At 41.4% G+C, this 16,779-nt stretch overlaps 1 protein-coding gene across 3 annotated transcripts in view; it reads left to right on the top strand.

Annotated features, from left to right (window-relative positions):
* Window positions 1–15,125, top strand: part of TMEM144 (transmembrane protein 144) — a 51,384-nt gene extending 36,259 nt beyond the window's left edge. For 2 of the 3 annotated variants that reach the window (XM_075860301.1, XM_075860303.1), the window contains exons 9-12: window positions 2,174–2,293; window positions 2,770–2,867; window positions 4,382–4,435; window positions 5,675–5,857. In XM_075860301.1, coding sequence (XP_075716416.1) covers window positions 2,174–2,293; window positions 2,770–2,867; window positions 4,382–4,435; window positions 5,675–5,758 — 356 coding nt within the window. In that variant the 3' untranslated portion in view covers window positions 5,759–5,857. Of the gene's footprint in view, window positions 1–2,173; window positions 2,294–2,769; window positions 2,868–4,381; window positions 4,436–5,674; window positions 5,858–15,022 lie in introns of those variants that run through there. The other variant, XM_075860302.1, reaches the window with a different exon arrangement.
* Window positions 15,126–16,779: the final 1,654 nt, after the last annotated feature.

The following is a 16,779-nucleotide window of genomic DNA, read 5'->3' as shown; positions in this document are numbered from 1 at the left end:
AAAAAAAACGAGCATTTTTGGCCAAGTTATGACCATTTTTGTATTTTATGCAAATGAGGCTTGCAAAAGTCCAACTGGGCGTGTTTAAAGTAAAAGTCCAACTGGGCGTGTATTATGTGTGTTACATCTGGGCGTGTTTACTTCTTTTACTAGCTGGGCGTTCTGACGAGAAGTATCATCCACTTCTCTTTAGAATGCCCAGCTTCTGGCAGTGCAGACACAGCGTGTTCTCGAGAGATCACGCTGTGACGTCACTCACTTCCTGCCCCAGGTCCTGCATCGTGTCGGCCACATCGGCACCAGAGGCTACAGTTGATTCTGCAGCAGCATCGGCGTTTGCAGGTAAGTCGATGTAGCTACTTACCTGCAAACGCTGATGCTGCTGCAGAATCAACTGTAGCCTCTGGTGCCGATGTGGCCGACACGATGCAGGACCTGGGGCAGGAAGTGAGTGACGTCACAGCGTGATCTCTCGAGAACGCGCTGTGTGTCTGCACTGCCAGAAGCTGGGTGTTAACGAACAGAAGTGGATGATGCTGATTCGTCAGCATCATACACTCCCATTCCTAACGCCCAGCTAGTAAAAGAAGTAAAAATGCCCCGATGTACACACATAATACACGCGCAGTTGTACTTTTACTGTAAACACGCCCAGTTGGACTTTTGCAAGCCTCATTTACATAAATACAAAAATGGTTATAACTTGGCCAAAAATGCTCGTTTTTTAAAAATAAAAACATTACTGTAATCTACATTGCAGCGCCGATCTGCTGCAATAGCAGATAGGGGTTGCAAAATCTGGTGACAGAGCCTCTTTAACAACAGGAAATATGGTCAGACAGCACTGGGGTCCTTCAATGGCCGTCTGGCCATACTAGGTATGGGCCTCGATTGCGTCACATGAATCCCCTGTGACGTGATTAAAGGAGGTTTCTCTCGTCTCTCCATTTGAATGCCACAACAGTATTTTCCCCATATTTATTGAAACTTTTATAATTTTTTTAGATAGTTCAACATAACAATAAGCACATGTTTGGTACTGCCGCAATGGTAACGACCCATAAAATAAAGTTAACTTATTTATACCACATTTAAAACAATAATAAGATGGTTGTCTTTTCCATTCTTAAAATTAATCAATTAATTTGATGTATCCCAAAATGTTGTCAATAAAAACAACCAGTATTGCAAAAAACCCTCCCTCCTATGGCTACATTGATGGAAAAATAAAGAAGTTCTAGATTAATTCTAGCTAAGAGACTAATCTACATTATCCCTATTCAGTGTAAATTACTGTAGACTTTCTGGTTAAAGAGGCTCTGTCACCAGATTTTGCAACCCCTATCTCCTATTGCATGTGATCGGCGCTGCAATGTAGATTACAGTAACGTTTTTATTTTTAAAAAACGAGCATTTTTGGCCAAGTTATGACCATTTTCGTATTTATGCAAATGAGGCTTGCAAAAGTACAACTGGGCGTGTTGAAAAGTAAAAGTCCAAGTGGGCGTGTATAATGTGTGTACATCGGGGCGTGTTTACTACTTTTACTAGCTGGGCGTTGTGTATAGAAGTATCATCCACTTCTCTTCACAACGCCCAGCTTCTGGCAGTGCAGATCTGTGACGTCACTCACAGGTCCTGCATCGTGTCGGCACCAGAGGCTACAGTTGATTCTTCAGTCGATGTAGCTACTTACCTGCAAACGCCGATGCTGCTGCAGAATCAACTGTAGCCTCTGGTGCCGACACGATGCAGGACCTGTGAGTGACGTCACAGTGCTGCACTGCCAGAAGCTGGGCATTGTGAAGAGAAGTGGATGATACTTCTCATCAGAACGCCCAGCTAGTAAAAGTAGTAAACACGCCCCGATGTACACACATTATACACGCCCACTTGGACTTTTACTTTTCAACACGCCCAGTTGTACTTTTGCAAGCCTCATTTGCATAAATACGAAAATGGTCATAACTTGGCCAAAAATGCTCGTTTTTTAAAAATAAAAACGTTACTGTAATCTACATTGCAGCGCCGATCACATGCAATAGCAGATAGGGGTTGCAAAATCTGGTGACAGAGCCTCTTTAACCGCTAACATACCTGAAGACCTTGCTTTCTGCTTTTATTTGCAGCAATTATGGAGATAGTGGCTAGAATAAAGTCTTCTCTCTTTCAGATCTGGATTATGTGTTTGCACACTACAGTGGAATATTCCTTACTAGTACTGTATACTTTCTTATTTACTGCGTTGTAATGAAGAACCATCCCAAAGTCTATCCAGCAGCAATACTGCCTGGTAGGTTTTTTCAAGAATACACATACAGATGATGAAAATACAGAACTAGTTTATGATGTTTGTGCACTAGTAATTATTCACAATGAACCTTACTACACAGAATATACGTATGTGGTTTGTTTATTGTTTGTTTTTGTTTTTTTTGTTTTTATTTTACTGTAATTGATTACCTACTTGCGCACCACCCAATGTCTTTATATGTTGGTCTTGTCTGCATATGACCCACAGTAAATGTGCAACAGCAGAAGGTAGAGCTGACTGTCAGTGGCTCTCCAGCTGCTGCAAAAATACAACTTCCAGCAAGTCTGAAACAGTCAGGGCAGCATGCTGGGAGTTGTAGTTTTGCAAAAGCTGGGAAGCTACAGGTTGGAGATGAGAGTTTCATGTGCTACAAATTCAGCTTTCTCTACTAAGAAGTTAAATCCAAAAACAGTATATGTATGAAACCCAAGTGTATATTCTTATGTATTTCAAAGGATTTATCTCTGGCATCCTCTGGGCAATCGCCAATTGCTGCTGGTTCCTGGCTAATAACTATCTAAGCGCCGTGGTCAGCTTCCCCATAATAACTGCGGTCAGTACTTGCATGATAAATGTAAAGCTATTGAGTAAGTCATGCTGTAGAAGTGTATGTCTGCTGAATGTCAAACAGCCCCTTACACAGCAAGACATTTCCTGCATGTCTTAGTGGCAGTGTATCTCCGCTATCCTTTTATTATTTCTTGATCAAATAGGAAATCTAATAATTTACTGTTTTTAATGAGTTGTGGGAAAAGTTATATTTTACCCAAACACATAAGCTAAATTGGCTGGATTTATTAGGCATCCTGTCATAAGGACTTGATTCAGACTGACTGTAGTGTTCCGTGTAAAGACCATCACCCTAAAATTACATTCAGACGTTTTTATATCTCATTCTATATCATAATAGGAGGCATCTAGTATGGACTTCATTATAGGGATTCTCCCCCAAATTGTACATATTGCTATATTATTATACGCAAACCCCTCTCCTTTCTCCATGTCTCCAAGCCCACATTCACACATTTCCAATTTCCCCTGGAATTACTCTTTAAAGCAGCGATATTCTAATATTAAGGACTTATTCACACAAACGTGTTATACGTCCGTGTGACGGCCGTTAAAACAACGGCCGTCGCACGGACCTGTAATGTAATTTAAGGGGGCCGTTCACAAGGCCGTTGTTTCAACGGACCGTGTAAAGAGTCCATGAGAAAATAGGACATGTCCTATATTTTTGCGCTTCACGCATCCCTTCCTAGAGTCTAGTCTATGGGGGATACGTGATAACGCGACCCACAGCGTACAGCACAGATGCACCTCGGATGTGAAAAACGGCCGTGTGAATCCAGCCTATGTCAAATAACTAATTCAAGTGTCAGTGAAGGTGAAGTACACCTGGGTATGAGGATTCCCTTAGGCTAGATTCACACGGACGTGGGAAAACTCAGACTTGAAAAACATGAAATTTTTCACGTCTGAGGTCCCCCTTTGCATGTTCGGTTTTCACAGATCCCCATAGACTTGAGTCAGGAGGGATCTATGAAAACGGAACAAGATAGGACATGTTCTATTCTTAAACCCACCCTTCACACATGTGAACGGCCCCATTGAAATACGTACATTAAAACAACGGCCGTCACACAGACGTACTCTACGTTTGTCTGAATTCAGCCTTACACAAGCAGTTTGCTTTGTTTTCTTGTTACTTTTAGGCCCAGTTCACACAGTTTTGCAGGCAGAAAAAAATCTAATTGCCATAGTTTTGTCACTTATTTTGCTACGTTTTTTTTGCCTGTGGCCGTTGAATCTAATGCAAGAAACACGGGTAAAAATTGAAGCAATGGAGGGCAATTTGGGCCACTTTTTGGCGCTGATTCCGACGCGGGTTCTGCATCAAAATCAGCGCAAAAAAAACTCTGTTTGAACGGACTTTTATACCGTCTATTCATATGAATCTGGAAACCTTCGATGTCTGCTATAATATTGTTATACATTTTGCCTGTGTGACATTATTTCCAGTATTTGTCTTGTAGCTTTATAATATTTTCTATAATGTTACCACAGGGTCCTGGGTTGGTTGCTGCACTTTGGGGAGTTCTCGTCTTTAAAGAAATAAGGGTATGTTTTTTTTTTCTTTTACTGTTATATGTGAATTACTGTAGATCAAACTGTGCATTGTACCGTGGGTGTCCCAATCATTGCCAAAGTTTAGTATTTTTCTTTTCTACAAGGCTATGTTCCCACACGTAACAGAATACGGCAGAAAATACGGAGCTGGTTTCAAGGGAAAACCGCTCCTGATTTTTAGCCGTTTTTTGCGGCTGTTTTTCTATTAAGTCAATGAAAAACTGCTCCAAAAACGGCTCAAGAAGTGAAATGCACTTCTTTTTATGAGGTGTGTTTTTACGCGCCGTTATTTGAAAATGAGGCGAAAAATAACGCCCCCGTCGGAACAGTACGCCGTATTGCCCATTTGAAATCAATGGGCAGATGTTTGTAGGCGTTCTGCTTCTGATTTTTGTTTTCAATGGGAAATATGGCGTTCTGTTCCGACGGCTGAAAATCAGAGTCTGTTTTCCCTTGAAAACCGCTCCGTATTTTCAGCCGTTTTTTGTTAAGCGTGTGAACGTAGCCTTTATGTTGTTCTTTGTAGAATGAAAGGTTATATGATTTTCCAGTATACTTCTGGATACATTTCTCACAGTTTTCAAGATCTTTGCTTGCTGTCGTTCAATAGGAATTTTCATTATTTGCTTCAAGTAGATAAAACTCTGTCCTGGTCATGTGAGGGACACGCGGGTGAGTCTTAAGGCTAGGGTTACGCTTAGACTGTTTAGCATTCATTAAAAAAAAAAAAAAGCGCTGTCCGTAAGAATACATTTAATCGCTTGAAAATCCCTTGAGGATTACTAAAGTCATGCAAATGATTAGTTTGTTTTGTTTTTAATCAGTACTAGATGGAATTTGCAATTTTAATAAAGTAGTAGCTACTTTTTTCCTAAATAAATTAATATCACATGTTAATACCACAAAAAGTCTGCCTGTAGTCCCAGCCAGATACAGGAGAGTTAGTTATCCGAGCTCCGTCTTGTAATGACTAGTGCACCAGTGTGTCCAGCACATGACCAGGACAGATTTCTATCCACTGAAATTAAACCATAAAGGCTCCTAATAAACCCCGGCAAGCAGAGATCTTGAAATACGTTAAGAATTGATACAGAAAGTGAATTGGGGAATTGCATAGCTTTTTATTATGAAATCATAATAAAACTTAGTTAATTGATTGGTGTATAATTATAAACAATTTAAATGTTAAAATAGCATTGGACACTAACTTTTTTTTCCCCTTCTTTTTAGGGAATGAGGAACTACCTGTTGCTGGTGCTCGCGTTCTGTATTGTACTATCAGGCTCTCTTCTAACAGCTTTTTCCAAAACCTGATTTGGCCACAAGGTGGCGCTGCTCACGTGCGTTTCAGTTAAATATTGAAATTTTGCAAAAAAAATGTAGTTTAAGTCAAACTACATGTCTTTGTGTTTACCTTAGCGTGTGTGTGTGTATATGTGTGTATGTATATATATATATATATAATATATATTACACTGTATGTACGTGCAAGTGTATGTATATGTGTGATGTCGACTTCAATAAAATGTCCACAAACACTCTATGATGTGACAGTTTACATATACTGAAGATATTTTTATTACGGTGTGATGTGTATGACTATTTCTTGAAGTTTCCTTAAAGAGAACCTTTCCCCTGCCCATACATGTGCAGCTGAGTGCAGCATGTAATGGGCAGGGCTGCACAAACCCTGGGGCACTTTTAAAAAAATAATTTCTACCTCCCTCCGTTATTTCAACATTTTTGCTGTTATATTTGGCGCCCAATATTTAAATAACGCCCTGAACAGGCAACGGGGCGTGTACTGGCAAGAGGGCGTGTTATTATGGTTGTGACACTGTCTAATCTGATACGGACAGTGCCACAGCAAGAGCGAGCAGAGAAAGTGCACGCTTTCTCTCTTCAGCTTTCAAGATTAGTCTTCTGCCGTAGCAGTGACGCCTCCTTGCCAGTTCGGGTGAAAAGACTGCAATCGCACACTCTCCTCTTGCTGTGGCACTGTCCATATCTGATTGGACAGTGTCACAGCCATAGTAACACGCCCCCTTGACTGTTCAGGGGGTTATTTAAATATTGGGCGCCAAATATAACGGCCGATATCTAAATAACGGAGGGAGGTAGTAAAAAAGAAAGGAAAGTGCCCCAGGGTTTGTGCAGCCCTGCCCATTACATGCTGCACTCAGCTCCACATGTATGGGGAGGTGAAAGGTTCTCTTTAAATACTTTTTGTGCTTTTTTTTTTTTTTTTTTTTTTTTTTAAATCTAGAATAACTTTAATTTCTGTCTAGTACATTGCCTTTGGTGTTTTTCCTGTTTTGTTGCTTTACCAAGTTGATTTTAAATTTGACTTCATGTAATTCTCCTGACAGAATAGTCCAAATTGTTAGTGAAATTATTATTATTATTTTTTTTTTAATGCACACGAACGTATTTTTTTTCCTCCCGTAAATACGGGTACTTTGTCACACGTATTTGACCAGTATTCCACCCGTATTTACAGACCTGTTTTCTCTTCACTAATCGACAGCCCCTTCTCTCTATCAGTGCTGGAAAGAGAGAAGGGGGCAGCCCTTTCGGGAAGAATTTCCACAGCGATTGAAAGTAAAAGAAGTTCATACGTACTCCGGCCGTTATCTTGGTGACTCGTCCCTCTTTTGACATCCAGTTCGACCTCCCTGGATGACGTGGTAGTCCATGTGACCGCTGCAGCCTGTGATTGGCCTGTGATTGGCTGCAGCGGTCACATGGGATGAAACGTCATCCCAGGAAGCCGGACTGGAGGAAGAAGCAGGGAGTTCTGGGTAAATTAACTTTTAATACCATTAAACGGTAGTCCCTGTCCCTGGTGCTGAAAGAGTTACTGCCGATCAGTTAACTCTTTCAGCATCCTGGACAGTGACTATCCCCTGACGTCGCCTAGCAACGCTCCCGTAATTACAGGTGCACACATGTAGCCACCCGTAATTACGGGAGCCCCATAGACATCTATGGGCCTGCCCGTGCCGTAATTTCGGCCTGAAATAGGACATGGTCCATATTTTTCAACGGCCCGGGCACCTTCCTGTAAACAAACGGGAAGGTACCCATGGCCAATAGAAGTCTATGGGCCTGTAATTACGGGCATTTTTAAGTTTGTGTGCATGGGGCCTGAGTGCATATATATACACATCTCATTTGCTATGATCAGGGTTGAGTTTAAAAAAATAAAAAAAATAAAAAATATCCCAAACTTTCCGTTATAACAAAATAGAAAGAAAATGGCACGCTTCTAAACATGACAAGAGAAGGTCGCCCCCAAAACTCACAGACCGGGCAAGGAGGGCATTATTCAGAGTCTCAACAAAGACACCAATGATAACAACTGAAGAGGCTCTAAAGATCCACAGCAGATAGAAGTATCTCTCTATAGGAAAACTATAAGCTGTTCAATACACAGTTGAAGCAGTTTTGCCTGGAAGTTATGGGCAAAAATCCCAGTGTCTAGATGTGCTAAGCTAATAGAGGCAAACCCGAAGAGACTTGCAACTGTTATTACAGCAAAAGGTTTCTTTACCTTTTAACTTTAGTATTGACTTTGAGAGTGAAAACTTATGCACATTTTGTTTGTGTCACAGTAAAAAATATTTTTTACTTTCAAAGTGGTAGGCGTGTAGTGTCAATCCAATGGTACAAACCCCCAAAAATCCATTTGAATTCAAGGTTTTTAATGCAACAGAACCGTAAAAACACCAAGGGGTTGAGGGTTCTAAAAGGCTGTGTAAACATTTGCAGGGCATTTATTTATTTTTTAATAAACAGGTCAGTCACTGTCTTTCATGTAACTTTATACATAGACCATATTAAGAATTTGTTTTAATTTTTGAGAGTCCTTTGTATTCTCTATACATAGCAGCTGTATCTAGCGCTAAATCCTGTTCCCATCAGGTCCGCGGGACTGGCTGGTACAGTGTTAGCGGGTCCACGCAGGATCCGCCTGTAATCTATCACATCTAAGTTTGTGAACTTTCAGAGACACACAGGACCCGATGACACTGAAACCGCCAGGTCCGCGGCACTGACGGATTCAGGTAATAGCAAACGATACAGCTGATCTGTTTAGAGAATACAAAGCAGCTTTATCTAAAAAAAAAGTAAAACAATTTTTTTTATAAAAACTATATAGAAAGTTACACCAAACACAATGACTGACCTGTTTATTAGAAAGAAAAAAAAACCCCTGTAAAGGTGCAAATAGCCTTTAACCCCTTCACGACTGCCATACGGCTATATACGTTCCAACTGCCGATGGCCCATGCAGTAGTCACGTATATAAATGTTGGCAGACTGGAACGCGGTTTAAGGAGTGTAGTGCTGCTTCAGTGTGAGCAGCGCAGCATTCTGATTTCTGCTGGGGCTTTAAGAGCCCCGGAATACACCCCCACTGTAGATAGCGCCACACACAACCACTGCAAAACCCCCTGTAGATAGCACCACCTAAGCTCCCTCTAGGAACGAAATCTTCGCGCTCTGGCTGAAGATTCCCCTAATAGAGGGAGCCCCCGATGTCTCAACATCCCCACTGAAAATAGTGCCACCCCTCCTGTAGATAGCAACCCCCTGCTGTAGATAGCATCGAACCCCCCTTTCCCCTGTAGATAGCGCCACCTAAACTCCCACTAGGTTCGGAATCCACAGTGTCAGATCACTCTGTGTCGGGGATTTCGCTTCTAGAGAGAACCCCTGACGTCACTATCCACCGTCAGGGTCTCTCTAGGAGCAGAGTCCCCGGCCGAAATTCTGACCGGGGATTCCGCTACTGGAGAAGCCCTGGCGTCACTATCCATATATGGACAGTAATGTCAGGGGCTACTTCTGGAGCGGAATCCCCGGACGCAGCACAGCCGACGCTTAGCCTGGCCAGAGGGATTCCGCTCCTACAGGAAGCTACAGTGGTGCTATCCATGGGGGGGGGGGGAGTGCTGCTATCTACAAGAAGGGGAGTGGCACAGGGCTGTCTACAGGGGGGCGCTATATACAGGGGGTTTGGCACTATCTACATGGACACTGGCATTATATGGGCACTATCTACAGGGGACACTGTGGCACTATATACATAGTGCACACACAGTGCCCATCTACAGTGAGAACTGTGGCACTATCTACAGTGGTATTGCGTCACTATCTGAATGGGCACTGTGGTGTTTTCAGGTGGCTGGGACAAAAAAAAAACCCAACATAAAATTCATCCATTTTTTTAACGTCCATGAAAAAACGGATAGCAAATGGCGGTGAAAAAAATCAGACGGCTGGGAAATGGATTCAAATTTTGAGACACACTGATGCAGAAGTCATGAAAAACTGTTGATACGTTGTTAACTGCCCTTTTTTCACGTCGTGCGAATATAGCCTTATAGCCCTCCACTCTCTGTTCACAGCGATCCAGGGTGATGGAGAGAGAAGACGACTAATTGTTACAGAGCTGTACATTGTGTGTGTGTGTGTATGTATGTGTGTGTGTATGTATATATATATATATATATATATATATATATAATTATAATTAATGTGCTTTAAGATATATATTATAGATCTGTAGAAAAAATTACAAAAGTGTTTTTTTCACATTTTTAGTGATTTGTCTGCTCATAATAAAAATTGTAAACATGGACTTAAACTAATCTAGAAAATGAAAGCCTCGTAAGTCTTGTAAGAAACCAGGTAAAAATAGTTGTGATATTCAAAGCGGATCCGAAGATATTAGTGTTTAAAGAGGTGCATATCAGAAATTGAAAATTTGACCTGGACACAGGGGCAGCAATGACCCTTGGTCATCAAAGGGTTAAATACTTTCGCAAAGCAGTGTTTGTAATAAGGTATGTCTCCGTGTCAAGGTCTGTTGCAGATTCAGAGTCTAGTGGCAGAAACAATCTGGCAGGGTAGTGTTAAAAGTAGTCAAGTAGCAGTCCAGGTTCAGTACACTGTGGCAACAGGTTGTAGCTTGAGACAGAGATATTGTCCAGAAACTGTCCAAATTTGGTACACAGACAGTGGCGTAGCTATTGCGGTCGCATGAGGTGGGGAAAGATGCTCACGCGGATTCCCCTCAAACTGCCACATCAGACCCGGCAAAGGTCTGCACCACAGGGCATACAAGGTTCTGATGCTGGGCAGCGTCAGGACGTTATATGTAATGCAGCACACAACCTCCTTTGTCAGGACGTTATGTGCTGTGTCACATACACCTGTTCACCCTGCATTTAGTTATACAGTTTGTCATGATACCAATTCAATACAATCTCTTGCCATCAAGTAAAAAAAACTTTTACATTACACATGTGTTTTTTTTTTAACATTGCAGTCTAGGGGGGGGGGGTGGCAGATGGCTAATGGATGGTGTCCAACGAACATCTCACGCCATTCATCTCAGATATAGTTCAGTTTTAGAGATAAATTGGCCTGCATCAGGAGCTTGTATGTCTGTGGTGCAGATCTTTGCTGAAGTGGCAGCCTGAGGGGATACGGGGCAGGCCCCCTGCGGAGAAGAAAAAGGGATGGTGTTATTTTTTTTTCCAATCTGGAGGGGGGTCTGATGGGGGGGGGGGTGTAGAGTAAGGCAGAAAGCAACTAGACTGCAGAGAGGAAGCTTAATAGTCTGGCATTCAGTAACTGCAAGGGCCAGACTTTTATAGGAAGTCAAAATAGACTAAAGGACCAATCAGGAAATTAAGACAAAGAATCCAGAAAAGCAAAAGACAAGAGAAGCTAGACAACCGATTTGGCAGTAGAGCTGTCCAGCAGCACCTGTTAAGTGAGAAGAGCTGCGGCCTGGGACACACAATGTTTCTGGGTTCAAAATCTGACCTTACTCCTCTTCTTCCAGGATGCTCTCTGGATGTCCTAGGGGCTGGCTTGTTAGGATATCTATGAGGAAATTCTGTTGTAAGCCGCCATACCCCGTCTTTCTTAACCAAGTACTGTAGCTTATTCGGTTAGATTTTGGAGTCCAAGATCTTGTTGACAATATACTCCACTTCAACTTGCACATTCACTGGTCGTGGAAGAGGCAAATTGTGGCCTGGAAAAGGATTTTTCAGAAATGGCTTAACGAGAAAGCACCTTCTTATACGCTTGATTTGGTTTCTAAGTGCCATGTTGCATTTGCAGAGTCCCTAAGGTACCAGTGTAGTGAAAACCCCTTTTAGAGTAACTTCATTTTGAAAACTACGCCTGTCAAGGCATTCATATAGAGGGGTATGTGAGCATTTCAAACCCCAAAGGTGTTTTATAGATTTTATTACAAGTTGGCTGTGAAAATAGAAAAATATTATATTTTTTCTAAGAATATGTAGTTTCATTTTCATAAGCCCCTATCACAGCCTGATTGAACGATTAAAATTTGTTCCTTTATTAAAATTATTATAAAAACATTACAGGTTCATTAGCCGATAACCTAAACAGGCTTTGGCAGTGGCTGTAGCAAACCTAAAAGAGCAAGGAGTTTTTGGCCTTCAGAAAGAATTGGAAGGTGGTTTTTGAGACTTTTTAATGCCTAAATGTCCAGCCAGCAAAAAATCATGTTTAGAAGATCAAGTTGTGCTGTTTTGGTACATACAAACAATGAAGTCGCCTCCAGAATCCATATTTGAAGAAGAGATTGATATGACTTGGAGCATGGCTGAGCAGTGAGTAATTTTCATATCCATTCTTAAAGCGTCACTCCCTTCAAAAACTAAAAATTCAGCTTTTGGTCAGTCATGGAGTTCTACAAGCCCCCAGAGTTCCATTTACCTGAATGGTGCTGTTACAGACATCTCCTACTAGGCCACAGCTGAAGCCTGTGCTAGCCAGAACAGAGGATTAAGGTACTTTTACATGGCTTGACGTGGGCCGTGTGAACAAGCGCCGATCAACTAGACAGCTCGTTGATCGGCGCTAGTTTGCTCCTTTCACAAGGAGCTAGTATCGTTACTCTGATCGCTCGTCCTCATACATTTCCATCATGTCCGCAGCACATCTCCCTGTTTACACATAGTGTAGATGGTACTTTGGGAGAAATCCTGTTTTTAGATGCACCCGGTGGGATGGGAAAAACATTTCTCACCAAACTCATCTTGGCCCGAAATACGCAATCAAAGCAAAATTGCTCTTGCTGTCCCTTTATCGGACATAGCAGACACATTGTTGCCCGGAGGCAAAACCCCCCATACAATGTTCAAGATTGACTTGAATCTTACGGAAAGCCCAGTGTGTAATATTTCTAGAAAGGGTGAGAAAGCAATGTTTCTATGCGATTGCTGCTTAGTAATATGGGACGAGTGCACTATGGCAAACCGTAAAGCGGTAGAAGCAGATAGAAACTTGCGAGATATCTGACAAAATGACTAGCCCATGGGTGGTATGACAATGCTTTTCTGTGGCGATTTTAGGCAGACATTGCCAGTCATACCATGAGGAATGAGGGCAGATGAAATTAGAGCCTGCCTAAAGAGCTCTAATGTATGTTACAGCCGACACTTCAGAGTAACTAGCGGCATCGCGCTCGAGCGCGATCCCGCTAGTTTAACTAGTTAAATGCCGCGGTCAATACCGACCGCAGAATTAAAATCGTCAGAAAGAGGGAGGCGACCCCTTCTGACAGCTCATCGTGCCTCCCGCAACGCAATCGCAGGGGGGTGATGGTTGCTATGGCTGCCTGGGGGCCTAATGAAGACCCCCAGGTCCACCATCTTTGTACACCTATTAAGCCCTGCTTAATAGTTGCCTGTCAGAATTACGATATATTAGTATTGCAGTATATCGTGCAAGCAATCTAACGATCGCTGGTTGAAGTCCGCCAGGGGGACTAATAAAAAAAGTAAAAATGAGTTAAATAAAGTTTTGTTTTTATTTGTGTAAAAAAAAAAATGTAAAGTTCAAAAAACCCCCCTTTTCCCATTTTCCCCCTAGAGCATAGTAAAAAAATAAATAAATAAACATAATTGGTATCGCGTGTCCGTAAAAGTCTGAACTATTACAATATATCATTATTTAACCCCCACGGTGAACACCGTAAAAAATAAATAAATTGTAAACGCCATAATGTCTATTTTTTGGTCACCTAATTTCCCACAAAAAAATGAAATAAAAAGTGATCAAACCAATGCAAGTACACCAAAAATTGTATTATTAAAAACTACAGCTTATCCATACAACTTAATCGACGGAAAAATAAAAAAGTTATGGCTCTCGGAATTTTGCGACACAAAATAAATTTTCTTTTTTACACTTAGGGTTTTACTTGTAAAAGTAGTAAAATATAGAAAAAACCATACATATTTGCTATCGCCGTAATCGTATTGACCCGCGGAATTAAGTGAACATGTTGTTTTAATTGCACAGTGAATTACGTAAAAACGGCGCGCAAAAAAACATGGAGGAATCGCTGTTTATTTCATTTTCTACCCCACAAATAATTTTTTCCCGTTTCCTAATAAATTATATGGCAAAGTAAATGGTGCTACGAAAAACGACAACTCGTCCCGCAAAAATCAAGCCCTCATAGTACTATATCGACGGAAAAATAAAGGCGTTATGGCTTTTGGAAGGTGGGGAGGAAAAAATGAAAATCTGAAAAAGGGCTGCGGCGTGAAAGGGTTAAGTATGTAGCAGTCCTATGAAGCAAAGATTGGGGCAGCAGTTTCTTTAACCAAAACACTTGGGTGGTGCTCAGCAAAAACGAGATTGAACAATCTGTAAACAGCATGTAGTGAGAGATGAAATTACGGCACTCACCCATTTGGTTTGTATTCTTCCTATAATGTGGCATCAAGCAAAAACTTAAAAGCGTACAAGGGAGGACACAGCAGATTGCAGGTTACAGTCTGTTTCACGCGAAGTGTAGCGCTTCTTCTGAAGCACTTGGTCAGAAGCGCTACACTTAGCGCGAAACAGACTGTAACCTGCAATCTGCTTTGTCCTCCCTTGTACGCTTTTACGTTTTTGCTTGATGCCACATTAAAGGAAGAATACAAACCAAATGGGTGAGTGACGTAATTTCATCTCTCACTACATGCTGTATTATATTTTACATACAGCACATATTCCACTGCACTAATATAGTAAAGCAAATAAAATATTGTCCGGATCCATGAATCTATGTGACCATTTTAAGCCTTTGTACAGTTCATATGGACCATTCTTTCTGGCTATAAGGGTTCCTTGACCGTAAACTGATCACAGTACCCCCAAGCGATCATGTGTATTCTGTGGGGAAACCTGGCAGTACGTGTACAATTTTCCCTGCAGCGACACCACAGGGGAAATTTAGCATTACACTGTGCCTTTTCAAATCAATGGGTTGTCTGTGTAATGCAGAACAGTACAGGTCCTCCAGAGTGAGAGGTGCCCTTTTTTAACCGCTCTCTGCTCTGGCTAATAAATGAGAATCCTGACCAGGGGACTCCTCTCTATTAATTGAGAATACAGTAATCGGGTACATGACACTGGGTTTTCTAAATCAGGCAACCCTTTAAAGTATTGAGATATCTTAAAAGCGGCAAAAGTAATGGGAAAAGCATAAGGTAACACGTATGTCAATAATCTTTCTATTTTTTCTTTTAGACTCTGGTCACATCTCCGTTAGTTCCTTTCCGTTGGTTTTTGACGTTCAGAATAGCGTAGCATGCTGCAGTATCGTATTCAGCAAAAGAAACTGATAACTGACAGAAACTGATAACTGACGGAAACATGACTGATCCATTATAAGTCTGTGCAAAAAAAAAATGGATTTGCCATAGCTGATCCTGACGGATCATGAACAGATCCATCATATCTGGAAAAAAAACCAGAAAACATGACGCAAGTGTGAACTGTGAGAATGTGAATAATAAAGGAAGGTAGATGGGGCTTAGTGCGAAGTTTCTTTTTTACAGCATAAACCTTCCCTAACTGCTCTGCAAGACTGTCCAGCCCCTTCCCACTTTTTATCTGTACATAGAGATAAGTAGGATGTGAAAGACCTTCGCGTTTGTCCACATTTCTACGAGACTGTTTATTACAGGAGTTTGCAGATGTCCTTACAGACTGGCAAATAACTACATGTTTTATCAATTAATTTCCTCCTCCATTTATAGGTTCAGAGTCCTTTTATTATTATCATTTCATCGTAATAGAAAAAAATCTACATAGTTTCCAGTATTACAGAACAGAACAAACATAAAATTGCTCAACGTCAATCCATACAAAAAAGAAAAGCCATACACCTTACCTCTGTACTATGCATTTACCGCACTGAATAATAAAGGCCTACTGTACATAGAAGGGCGAGATAAAGTTACACAACACCACATGCAATGTTTATGGAGCACTGTTTAGTTTGTACTGTTTTTTTTATTTGCAGCTTTGTTAACAATCACAATAGTGTCTGATATTAATCTATAGCAAACAACATCTCCCGCACCAGTGAGCTTTCTACCTGTGGAATTACTCATGCCCTACTTAGCCAATGTGTATAGTGCTTTTACCTAAGAAAGTTGAGATTCTGTTATGTCAGCCACCACTGCACTCTGGTAACTGTCACTTTTGATATTTGGTGATTTGGATGACAAGATGACGTGGATCAATACCATACCATGTTTTACTGGGTCCATGGATTCAAGTCTCACTAGACACAGTCTGTATGGAATATGAATGTTGTCTTTTTCAAATGTGTATTTTCCATGATGTTTGGTTTCCCCCTCATAAGCCGAATACATACTGACAGATATTTTTTTTTTCAATGATCATGGCCCTATACTGCATGTTTAACTGATTCAGGTTTACTAGACTTTAAGGCTTCATTCAGATCTGCGCCAGCGCCAGGGTCCCGTTCTGTCGGAGCTTTCCGTCGGGAACGGGACCCTGACTGACACAAACGGAAATCATAGGTTTCCGTTTCAATCACCATTGATTTCAATGGTGACGGATCCGGTGCCAATGGTTTCCGTTTGTCTCCGTTGTGCAAGTGTTTTGTCGTTTTGACGGAATGAATACCATAGTTGACTACGCTATTGATTCCGTCAAACGATGAAACCCCTGCACAACGGAGACAAACGGAAGCTATTGGCACCGGATCCGTCTCCATTTGTGTTAGTCAGGGTCCCGTTCCGACGGAAAGCTCAGACGGAACATCGGAACGGGACCCTGGCGCCGATGTGAATGAAGCCTTAGGTGTACTGAGGCAGTACTGAATTTAAATTGATATACCCTCTTTATATATCACCCCACGATACGATATTGTGCCTATTGTTTGTTGAATTTTTAATCAAAGCAGTCATGAACCCTTAAGGACTGGCCTTTTTTGGGCCTAAAAGGGAATGTGTGATCAGAAAACAACCTGT

This window comes from Rhinoderma darwinii, chromosome 1, assembly GCF_050947455.1.
Source record: "Rhinoderma darwinii isolate aRhiDar2 chromosome 1, aRhiDar2.hap1, whole genome shotgun sequence".
In the NCBI taxonomy this organism is placed as follows: domain Eukaryota; kingdom Metazoa; phylum Chordata; class Amphibia; order Anura; family Rhinodermatidae; genus Rhinoderma; species Rhinoderma darwinii.
This window is presented reverse-complemented; position numbering and strand designations above follow the sequence as displayed.